Here is a 12,367-nt window from a genome sequence, read left to right on the forward strand (position 1 = left end):
CCCCTTAGGCTCACGATCGATAATTCCACCATGAAGATTCGCCTCTTACTATGATGGGAACCGCCATTATTGGGCTTTAGATGAGGGCACGATCCATCGATTCTTCCTTTCTCTGATCCGATCGCTTCCTTATCCGGGAGGAACATATCATAGATGCCGATGACTGGAGGATTGAAAAAACAGAATACAATAGATTGCCCCACGGAATGGAATAGATCTGGCTTTACGATCAGGGAGACACTCCCGATCTCATTACCTACGTTGAAACACGGGCATCGATTCACCGGAATACATGGCAGGGAATGACTAGATGCAGATCGCACAATACCTGCTATAGGGAAAAGACCTATCATCTTACACCCTATTCCCTTCAATACACAGTCGATCCGTTGATACAGACACACAGTAGAAGGAAACACGAGAGACTGTCTTGCCGATTTGTAATAGAAACACACGGAACCGATATTCACCCGTATTTACCGGGTAGATAGACTCGCAAGAATGGAGGGCGAGGAACAGATTGTAGATGCCGATGACTGGGGAAATTACCAGTCCCATTGAATAGATGGGCGCGACTATTGGGATTGATACCGAGGGGCCACTCATACCAATAGAATCACTGCTTCGAGGGACGTGCCGCATACGAGCACACAAGCACTACGATCTCAACGCAAATCCCGCTGATTCAAGGCGACACTGCATCGATTCAATGGAAACATTTTATAGGAGGGAGCCACTCCATTTAATAGGGACCCTGCCCATCTCTTACGTATCACCGCTCCTGAACCCACTATCTCTCCACCACTTCACATCTTTACACTTTTGGAGAAGGCACCAAGCCGAAGATTACTGGGGATGCTGCTCCTATCGAACCCAGGCTTACAATTCGTAGGAGGGAGGCTTAGAACCGAGGCTTCAATCTCATTACATACCTTTTAACAACTAGGCTTTTATCCATATTTCTCCGATCCATTCATTCCAGTAAAGGGCACTGTCCACTCCAAGACCGGTTACTTCCACATTAAATAGATCAGGTCCACATTCGATAGATCAGACACGCGATACTGATCAATAAACCATAAATAGTTGGGGGCTCTATACGGATCCGAGGCCAGAACCGGAGCAGGGATGCGAGGCGAGAACCAGGGATCATTTTCCATTCGATGAGAAACGAGAGGCGAGCCACTTACTTAAAGGCAGGCGGGCTTTTAAGAGTACATGTTAGTAAGGATACGAGTTAGGCGCTTCCAGTCATTAGATAGAGTCACTACCGAAGATAGGGAGGTGCTTCCGGGATAGATACGATTCCATAGATGAGCTAGGATCCGATAAGCCAGGGTGCTGCCCCCAACCAATAGTAGGAGCTGCTTTCCCATGTCATTGGTCAATACCATAATTTCATTCCCAACCCGGTCATTCAAGAACGGGCTTTTTTCCATAGAGTAAAGGGCGCTTTTCACTAAACCTAGGGTTGAGAAAGCTAGCGTAGGTCGGCTAATCAAATACCCTGCTTCGTTGGATAGGGAGAGGGAGAAGAGTCAACCATTCTTCGTGTACGTATTACCAACACCGGTACTAACAGAAACGAGGGTTCGCTTAGAAAGGGGTCGCTTCACCACTCGCGATGAAGGGGAGCGCTTGGGATTAGGGTTAGTTTCTAATTGATACACCGGTTATGGACTAATAGGTCGAGAGATTCATTAGAGCAGGGAGAGCTTCGTTGCCTCTCTCCTCCCGCCGATGAATCCGCTTTCTCGACAGTAGGAGTTGTATCGGTACAAGCTGGATTCCCCTTTCATAGAGTAGTAAAGTAAGATTCTTGAGATTGGATCTTTATGATTAATCGGGTGATTGGTTGCTGCTTGGGGACTCCAAAAAAAAATTCTTCCACAGTGGTTTGTTTTTTTTTTCTTGAAATTTCTTATAATAAAAAGAATCCGTAAGTAACTCAGTGTCAGTCAGTAAGTCGACAGAGAATGAAATTCATATCAGTACAGAATACAGGAATGATTGATTTTATTACATATTATAATTCTTTATTTTTTACTTGTTTCTAAACTATCTTTTTGAAGCAGATAGTTCACAGTGCTCATTCTATAGATACTGGAAAAGGACACAGTGTTTGGCATGCCTTATATTGACTTACTTGAGTTTATACAAGGGATCTTTAACGCGGCTCACGAGGCGCCCCCGCTGGCGCCAGAACCGGCGTAAGTTCCCCACGCCGATCCCGAAGCCGAACTACAGCAGCGTGAGGTAATGAAATTCTATTCACACTTTCATTCTAGAGCAAGTTCGTGATCGGTGTGAAAGGCGACCGTGGCAAAGGCGGCTATCCGTTCATTTTCCTGAAATGGAAGAAATCTACTCCCAGATTGCAGACAACATTCTTTCAAACGATCTGGAACTCTCTGCCGACACGGACACGGATGCCACAACCCTACGCGAATGGCTGCAGGAGATTGAGAAGAACAAGAGGCTCCTGCAGCCCATCATAAGAAGACAGCTTACGGATTAGTTGCCGCTCAGTTGAAAGCTATGGGACTCTGAAAGATGGAAACAGGGGAGTTGGCTGATAAAGATGGACAGTAACGATCGCGTAATATCAATTTATCGGCCTCGTCATCGAAAGCGGCTTCCAATTGCTCGGAAATTCTCAGCTATATGGGGGGCTTGGATGGTGAGCAAAAACAATTGATCAAGAAGTTGGTCAACTTTCGTATGAAAGAAGGTAAAAGAACGAGAGTTCGTGCTATTGTTTATCAAACTTTTCATCGCCCAGCTCGAACTGAACGCGATGTAATCAAACTTATGGTTGACGCCGTAGAGAATATAAAGCCCATATGCGAAGTGGAAAAAGTAGGAGTCGCAGGTACTATTTATGATGTCCCTGGGATTGTAGCCAGGGATCGTCAACAAACCTTAGCTATTCGTTGGATCCTTGGAGCAGCTTTCAAACGACGTATAAGCTACAGGATAAGCTTAGAGAAATGTTCATTTGCTGAGATACTGGATGCTTACCGAAAGAGGGGAATTGCACGTAAGAAAAGGGAGAATCTTCATGGACTGGCTTCCACCAATCGAAGTTTCGCGCATTTCAGATGGTGGTAAAGTGAGACCACATAAAGAGCTCTTCCTCATTCAGTCAGATTTTTCAGTAAGATATGGTTTGACCCTTTTCCTTTTTGAATCTTCATATAGAACTACGTTACCTCATACTCCCCCCTTCATTCATTGAGTTGGAGGAATCCATAGGAGGCCCGCCCGTTATGCATTGCATGATAGAACCTTTCTTTGTATGACTTCTCTTTTGCCTCAGGTCGAATGAGGGAGATAAATCAAACAAATCAATAGGCCATGAATGAAGAAGTAGTGGGCCTTTCGCCCTCTTTCGTCTGACTCGGGGAGCTGATAAATGCACTTCAAAGGGAGGGAAGGAAGCGATCTCGTACTAATTTTTAGGTAGGACGAAGCGCGCTGTATCCATCCATGAAACTAAACATCTCGTACCCTGCCGTATGATCAATGAAAATCATAATATTGGGCAGGGGAAAATCGTCCTTGGGACAGGCCTTGTTGAGATCCCGGAAATCGACACAAAGACGAATCTGCCCATTCTTTTTCTTTACCGGCACGACCTTTGCTAACCAATCTGGATGCTTCTCAGTTCGGATAAAGTTGGCAGCCAATAATTGTTCAACTTATGCCTCAAGTGATAGGTTGTGCGGGTCTGAACTTCCTGGCCGCTTGTTTCACAGGAGTCAAGTTCGGTCCCCTATGGAGTAAGGGGGGTGTGGGTTGTGTCAATACATCTGAGAGAAAGAGTACAGATGAGATCGCCAACCCAAAATCCCCCCGAGCTAACGGCGGACGTAAGAGTGCCTAGAAAGTACGGGAAGAGGGAAAGGACCGCCCCCAAAAAAATCATCAACTTCCCCCTTTTCGAGAGCTACCCGTTCGAGTCGAAAGAGCAGACTAAATCGATAGGAGAGGTCGTCAGGCACACGGGGGACCGGAACCTAAAAGCGTCAAATAGGGCACAAAAGAGGGCCCTTTACGTCTAAGGGGGACCCGGACCCGTACTTCCTTAAGGATAGGGGAGATACGATCGTGAAGTAGGAAGCCTGATGAAAACAGGTAAATGAAACTTTCAGAATTAGACCGTAAATCCTGGTTCGGAAGAGGGACAGGAGGAACCAAAGGGAAAGGGGCGAGCCTCGAAAGTGTGCTGGGAAGGCCCCAGGCGCCGTCAGGCCCAGGAAAGCTTCCCCCCTTATGACTTGAGTGTGCTTACCCCCAGCAACCCCCTATGCCAAACCAGTTGAGTGCAAGGAGGTACGAGCAGAGGAGCTTCCCGGGTAGCAAGCTAGTTAGGAGAGAAGTCAAACACACTGGCAGGGAGTAACCTTCGGCACCTAGCGTTTCAGAGGGCTAAAGACGGAAGAGAGGAGACGCGCTGAAGGTTATGGAATACTAAAAGCACCCGTTGATCCAGAATGAGCCGAACAGATAGCTCCAAGTCAAAGGACAGAAACTGGGGAACGCTTGGCATACAGGTCGAGGACGATAGTTGATTGATGCTTGTCCACTTCAATCTGAACCCGGTTAGAGCAAGCACAAAGAGAAGGTGTAACGCGAGGATCGTAGATTCGACCGACATACGCAACTTCTGGAGCAATGTCGGTTTCTCCATCTCAACACAGCCACTGTAATTAGAGGTGACCACGGTACCATACGGATACCGACGTGACGGATGATCGACGTCGCCCTTCGTTCCTAACCCGGAAGCCCCAAGTGACGAGCTCGAGGAGTCGGCACATGACCAAAGTACCTTCCCGTGTTCGAGGTCCAGAGGCTCAAGAACCAGCGTATCGTACCAGGGCAAGGATAGGAAGGGAAGGGAGAAGGCAAGGCACTAGTGAACACCAAAGTGGGGCAGTCGTCGGGTGTTGAGAGGGGGGCTGAGGACAGGGAGAAGGACAGGGAGCTGCGCCGGGTGAAGAAGTAAGGTGTTATAAGTGTATGGAAACGGGACATCGTTCTTTCGAGTGTCCTCGCCGGAGATTCGACGCACAAGCTCATTTCGTTGAGCCGGTAGAAGGAGAGAGGATGATTTGGTTGATATAGAGAGGGAGATCCGGTCTATGATGACGATGGTGGTGATGAACACGAAGAGGGAGAATTGGAAGCCGACGAGGGCGAATCGTTGCGGATTCGGAGAGCTATGTACACTCCTAAAGTCAAGACCGATGAGAGGTGGCTAAGGACAAAAATATTCCGCATGCGATGCACGTCGGGTGGCAAAGTTTGCAATGTCATCATCGATAGTGGGAGCTGTAAGAATATGGTCTCGAAGGAGATGGTGGAGAAGCTCAACCTCAAGTGCGAAAAAGACCCCCTGCGCCTGTAGTTAAATCCCATAGGCTTCCGGTAACAGTTCTCAGCCGTAGGCTTCCGGGATCCGTTCTCAGCACTCTTCGACAGCGGTCATTCTTTTCCTTCTTTGCCAAGCCCAGCTAAGAGACTTTCAAAGTATGGTTAGGGCTAGCGCGCCTTGAGTAATTGCTTTCCAGACAGCCCCCAGAGTAGCCAATTCGAGGGACTCATCCAACAGTGCCGGCTTGTGCTTGCTAGTCGGCTACCATCCTTATTGCTGAAGTACCTCCCGTGTTCCTTGTGGTCTCCTTCTATGACTGGATGCGCTTTTTCTCTTTTGGAGTGGATGCAAAACCCTTTTTTCTTTAGTTTTGATGTCAATTGCCGACTGCCGAGTCAGGACCTGGGGGTCTCTACGTGGTGCATGTCGCAGATACAATTGACGCGACTACACGTAGGCGCGGCCTGTTTAGCTTTGTGATCAGTCTGTACCGGCCTGAGCAAGCGGATCGGGTGTTTTGCATTTCAGAGAAGGGCCGCCATTTAGCTACCGCGAGCGATGGAGTCTCAAATAAGGCCTTCCACTTTTCGGATAAAAAGCACATTCTGTAGCTCTGCAAGGAACAGGGATGGGCCCGGCTAGTAAGCGTTTCAAGGGCACTGATTGGATTATTACCAGAGACGAAGGGTTTGAACCACGATATCAATGTAGCCAAAACATCCAGTGATTCTCCCCGGTCCCATGCCCATCCTAACGCTGCCTCCGCCGACGCCCCCTAGAAGGTCTGAAGTGTCTGAGCCGTAGAAGGTGGCCCAGCAGCTGCGGTTCTTATTCCTCCGGGCAGGCCTTGTCACATCTTATTTAGTTTGCGCTTTCCCGCATAGGCGACAATCGATCTTGTTGAATAACCACCACCTCTTCCCTTTCCATTACAGCGATCTCACTCTGGTCCGGATCCCGGTGCGCTTCGTTCAGCAGGACGTATAGAATGATAGTCCGGTAGAGCGCTTACCAATTCTCACGAGGAACGGAGCAAGCCCCTAGCAGCTTAAGCAAGCCATGCATGCCCTGCATCACGCCACAGCTTCAAGGGCTCAGCGCAGAACGAATCGTAGGCTGAGCGACTCGCCCGAGCAAGGCGCCAAACAACGGACTAAGGCTTTTTTCGATTCAGTTTCAAAAATGAATAGAAAAAACTTTCCGGTCAGAGAGACAAATTCACCAGCGGCAGTTCAAGCTTTTTTCCCTGGTGAAGCGCTGCCTCTACGGGTAGTGCTAGTGCGGGTATCGATCTCGATCCGTGGGATCTGCTGATTCCGGGTCAACCAGCACGGTTCCGGGTTATCAACGAGCCATCGACTTGGAAAGGATACTGGGCGAAGTCAATGGGCTTTCTAACCGCCTTTCTTTTCTCACCGATCGATGCCTCCCCCCTTTACTAGTAAGTGGCCTACCCCGGGCTCCACTAGGTCTCGATCAAGAACTCCAACGCACCGCGCCCGGTACACAGCTTCTTCCATTAATACAAGGGCGGCAGACTAGCTTCATTATTCGATCCTCTCCACATGATGATATCTATTCCCAGAAACCGAGAATCCGATTAGCTCCTTATACATGATTGTTATGAATACCAATGAGACCCACCCTTACTACCAAACGAATTATATCCCTCCCAAAACAACGGATTATGAGGCGTCTTACAACCGTTGGGTCTGACATTGGGGGGTGTGGAAACGTGTACAATGATGTGGAATTGTGTATGTGTATAAAGGCATATTCTTGATAGGATTCCCGAGAAAGGAGCTATTTATCTCATTCAACCTTGGAATGAAAGGCATATGAGATATTCATCCAGTTGTTTTGGAATTTGAATTGGATAAGAATTTTTTTTTCTTTATTTATACTCAGGGCTTTTAGTAGTAGTAGTAAGGTAGCCATGGTTCAAAGAAAGGCTTGGATCTAAGGTAGCGGTAGCCTTAGTCTCGGATAGATGATCGCCCCCCTGATAGAGCTGCTATGGATGACTTCATCTCGTGTGTTAACAACTTGGGAGTTGTGGATGCTGCTTTCTCTGGTTCCCGTTTTACATGGTGTAATAACCAGGCTGGCCTAAGCTGTATTTGGGCGAGACTGGATAGAGTCTTCATTAATCATGAATGGGCTTTCTCATTTGGCAAACCAGATACTCTTCACTTGAGCAGAATGTTTTCGGACCACTCCCGAAAGGTGCCCCACATAGGTCTTCCCCGAAACCCCCCAGTCACTAAGGTAAACAACGTAGAAAAAGCACCCATTTCTGTACCGGTTCCGGAAGAGCGAAGAAAAAGGGGATGTTTTGTTAAAAGGAACATAAAACTGTTTATAGCCGTTGCGATATATACAAGTATACTCATCCGAGCCGCAGGAACATGTACATACGGAATACGAGAATTTCCACCTTGTTGAAGATCTTGTGGTGCTACCCGAAGACTTAAATGAATAGCCATCGCTGTTAAGAACAACCAGATTTGCTTACTTCGCTACTTAGCTACACCGATTTGCTTGCTCAACTACAGAACTCGAACTCCTGGCTTGGCTTGTTTTACTTGAACTCAAAAGCCGAGCTTTACTTCGTAACCTAACAAGCTACGCACCTACCCTAACTCTTGGCCGGCTTGGGGAACTACGAACTACTAGTTTAGCCTATCTGGCTTACCTAGCTTGTTAAAACAACCTGATTGTAGACCACTAAGACTGACGCAAGCTACCTAACGTCCGGAATAGCGCTTACTTGAACAACAGCTTCGCTTCGCTAACTCACTGACCATGCCAAGCAACAACTACTGTTACTTTCACTCCGTTAGCCTTCACTCGAAACAACTACTGGAGTGAAACGAGTGAGCTACAGTTCCCTAACCTAGCTCTATTACTTAAACTCAATTACCTTACTTAGCTGTTCAGTTCTAGAAGGTAGCGTTAGCTACGAACAACAACAACAACTAGTCTTGTAAGGCCTTTCCTTCTAATTAGCTGAGCGCATTCTATGGCCGTTTCTCTTTAGACCGAAGGGAATCAATCTAAGGTGATAGTAAGTTAGCTTCAGAACCGGGTAAACTGGAAATTGGAAGTAGAACTGTCAGAGCCAGAAGTAAGCCAGTGAGTGTTAGGACTTAGAGCGTGGAGCTACAGTAGTTGGCCAAGGTCTTGTCTTCCCAGGTAAACTGAGAGTTGGCTGTTGAGCTACTGATTTCGGAACTAAGGGCAACTAATCTCATAGCTGCCCGCTCTTCTTCCCGACTGTTGAGCTAGAGCGGGCCAACAAGTGAGCCTCTTAGGTGCGAAGCTAGTTCTCGAACGATTGTTTGAGCTACCTACTTCGGGACACAGAACAACTACCCTCATAGCTGCCCGTTCTTATTCCCGAGTCACAGTAGCTAAGCGTGCCAAAGCGTTAGCAATAGAGCGAACTTCAGGTTCGCGATTCTCGTAGCTACTGACGTCGTATCTCAGAGCAAGTAATCTCATAGCTGCTTGCTTTTCTTCCCGATCTAAAAGCTAGACGGGTGGCTAAGCGAACGGGAGCTACAATTGTTGCTACGGCCGGTTACCCGAGCATGGGCACTACGGTCACTCAATCTAAGGTTGGTCTATGATCATAGTTATGTGCTCTACGATCAGGGAACCTTCGGTTGAAGGTTGAGCTAAGCGAAGCGAAGCAAAGGCCGACTTTACTGTGAGTTAGAGGGGCGTAGCGGTTCACGTAGTGAACGGGGAACTGTTGTTCGAGTGAGCTAGGTATGGAGCTAGTTGTTCTTGTTCGTAGTTAGGCTAAACTGGAATGATACGATAACGAAAACAAAGAGCTAGCTTCGCTACCCTGGCTCAGAAGCGAGAGCGAAAGCGAGAGCTGTTGAAAGAGGGTTTCTCGTAGATCTGTTTTAGCCCTCGTTATATGGCCATTGTTCGAGTGAGGGCTAACGTAGTGAAAGTAAGCTTGCTGTTTGCACAAGTAAGGTAAGCTTGCTGTTGAGGTGAGTGGCCGGGTAAAGAGTGATCTGAGTTCCCGCTATTCTGGAAGGCGTAGATCAGCAGGTATTCCAGTTGGGAAGTTGAGCTATTCCCTTTCTGTCTGTACCTGTACCGGCTAGCAAGCTACCTCTTCCCAGTGAAAGCTAAAGGTTGCTCTCCGATCATAGTGATGTGCTATTCGTAGATCTTACTTTTATATTGTATGGGCGAATTAGCTTAATGAAAGCCTTAGTTTTGGCTCTCGTGTGAGGGTTGTCAGAACTTGTGTCTAGCTGCTGTTAAATGACTTTATAGAGGCCTAACGGTAGTCTCAAAGATAACGGATTCAAGCCGTAGTAGTTTTGATTAGCTGTCCCAGGGAAAGGAGTAAGGATTGGCTGTTGGCATGTCCGAGCTAAGATCGGGTGAGGTAGACGACTGAACGGATGAAAGTGTAGTTGTGAATGTGAGTTCCTCTTTAACCACAATAAAGAGTGCAGCTAGCCGTGCAGTTAGCGACTGACGTTTAGTCACAATCTCCCTAGCCTAGCTAGCGCTAGAAGCATCAGTCTATTGCAAGAGGGGAACGAGTGTGAAACACATCCGTTCAGGCTAGTTATAAGAAGGTTATAAAAATGTCTTGAAAGACAATAAGCTGTAAAGAGTAGTTAAACTCCGTCCACAGTGAAGTCATAGGTATAGATTCATTCACAGGCTTAGTAACCAAAGCCCTCCACCTTTTCGGTTTGGTAACCATATCTGACGCCTAGCGCGCAGAGAAGCAACAAAACTCTGGTGCGCGTTGAGCTGTCTTTGCTTAGTGCGCGCTAGGAGTGGAACTTGCATCATTAATAAAAAGAGATTTACAACCTGTAGTTTACTTACTTATAGGCAATTCAAGGGATGCAAATGCAGTTGTACCGAGGACTTCATCTTAGCACACAAAGCATATCTCTGTCCGCTAGGCGGAGACCGAGAGTGGGAAATATCCAAAAAACTCCCCTGCGTGAATAGTGTGATGACCGAACAAACAGGATAAGAGAAAGTCAGAGGCTAACTCTAACTCACAGTCATGATTCAAAGTCAACCTTCCTTGACCCGAACGCCTGGCTGCCTTTAAAGAAGCATATTATCAATAAGCAGCTGCGCGTTGAGCATAAGTCTATGTAGCGTATAAGCTTTTTAAAGGACAGTTGAGTGAGTGAACGAAGTGACCCTAACAGGAGGGTAAGAAGCTCCAACTCAGACATCATCGATAAGCCTAAGCCTGTAACAAGCGTTGAACATAGGCGGTGGGCGGGGAGGCGCTATTATCGATAGTTCTTCTTGCTTCAGTTCCTGATTGAACAGAGCTTCTTGCTACATAGAAATGCCCTACGAGCCCTACAAGACAGAGTAATGGGAAATGTTAATGCGAACTCAAAGAATGGAGAGGGGAGATATTGAACGGAAGCACAAGAACAAGCAAGGGATTACTTGCTAAAGGAATGCTTACCGAAGGGCATAGCCCTATGTATGTATACTACTGCCAGCCTTTCACTCCTCAAGTCAGGAACCAAGCTACGGATGAGCGCTATTTATCATTCTCAAGGAATTCTCCAAAGCGAGGCTCCTATTTACTCCCTAAGGCTTAGCGCAGGCGAGTCCCGAGCAAGTACGTCATAGAGGGAAAGGGGGATATTGAATTAGAGGAAAGGAATAGCAGACCGTGGAAAGCCAACTTCAGAAGTCAAGCCAGAAAGTAAATGAGAATTGGAAAGCCCGCGGTAAAGCCATCTTGAATAAGAAGAAAGCGCCATCAAAGGAAGCGGCTAAGAGTTGCGAATAAACTAACGATGACAAAGCGGCATAGGCACAACCAGCAAACGGAGGTGAGGTAGCGCTTGCCATAGAAAGCTCAAGCAAGGTTGTGAGGTAGCGCTAGCCATAGGAGGTAGTAAGACAATACACGAAGTCATTCTTTCTATCATACCATACTTGCTGGCATGCGAGACTGGAACCAAGGCCAAGGGCAGGAACTCCACCAACAGGAACTGAACTCAAAAGTACAGGAGCTTCAACAGGGAATAATAACCAACAAGCTGCTTCTTAATCACTTAGTGCGTAGTTAGTGCCTCTTGTCGAAGAATCCTCTAAATCGGCGACGATGGGATGAGGTGGAAAGAAGGTAGGCGTAGCCTTTAAGGCGAATAAGTCTTTCTGTGCTGTTACGATAGCGAGTTTCGGTAAGTTCAGTAAGTGAAGTGACGGGCGAAGGTGGAAGAGATAGACCTCTTTCGGTTAGTCGGGTTACGGGCGTTTGTGAAGGTGACCTTCTTTCGGGCGAGAGGAAAGCCCACGGAGCGGTAGCGCTTGCCATAGATACTGGCGGTACTCGTGTCTGAGGTCTTCCCGGAATCGGGGAGGGAAGACCGAGTCAGTTGTTTGAGGTAGATAAAGAACCTTATAGTTTAGTAGGTATGACCAATTCTTTCCTTATTTTTTTAAACAAGACTTTGGATAGGCTAAATAATTAACCTTAAAGTGGTACCTGGCCGGGCGTAAAAAGGGCCATTCAGAAGGTTTCGACTTTTTTAGAGGACTCGTTTTTTATGGATCGATCAAGTTGGAACTGGAAAATGGAATGATAAATTGGCAATTTATTGATTTATCAAGTTGTAAAAAAGTCAGGATTTATCGATGTTTGAATTTCTGTAAGTCAGGTAGTGAAACTACCTAAAAAGATTATAGTTGCCTTAACTTAAGTTAAGTAGTAATAGCTTTGTATTTCTAGATGGAAAGGTAAGAGCGCTTTATCTGAGGTAATCGCCTGAACTAGGGTAGGAGTCCAAGAGCTCTGTACGTTGGCGGAACTAGCAAATGGAGGAACTCGCTTCAATCCAATCGGTAAGTAACTCATTCCTTAGTTAGTGGAAAGGGTCTGTCTTAGGAGCGGTTACAACTGAATGAGAGAATCGATGCCGTCCGTCCCTAGTCCTAGGATGATGGATTCAAACTATCTGT

General features: G+C 47.0%; 1 protein-coding gene across 1 annotated transcript; it reads left to right on the forward strand.

The window, feature by feature from the left end:
• Window positions 1-1,953: 1,953 nt before the first annotated feature.
• Window positions 1,954-3,440, forward strand: LOC122081644 (ribosomal protein S7, mitochondrial). Its single transcript, XM_042648833.1, has one exon. It carries the CDS (start codon window positions 2,665-2,667, stop codon window positions 3,109-3,111), a length of 447 nt encoding a protein of 148 aa, XP_042504767.1. The 5' UTR covers window positions 1,954-2,664; the 3' UTR covers window positions 3,112-3,440.
• The last annotated feature ends 8,927 nt before the right edge of the window (window positions 3,441-12,367 follow it).

Source organism: Macadamia integrifolia, chromosome 6 (assembly GCF_013358625.1).
Source record: "Macadamia integrifolia cultivar HAES 741 chromosome 6, SCU_Mint_v3, whole genome shotgun sequence".
Classification (NCBI taxonomy): Eukaryota; Viridiplantae; Streptophyta; class Magnoliopsida; order Proteales; family Proteaceae; genus Macadamia; species Macadamia integrifolia.

Excerpts from the sequence above, each read along its gene's own strand:
- LOC122081644 (XM_042648833.1), top strand. The coding sequence starts at position 2,665 with ATGGGGGGCTTGGATGGTGAGCAAAAACAATTGATCAAGAAGTTGGTC.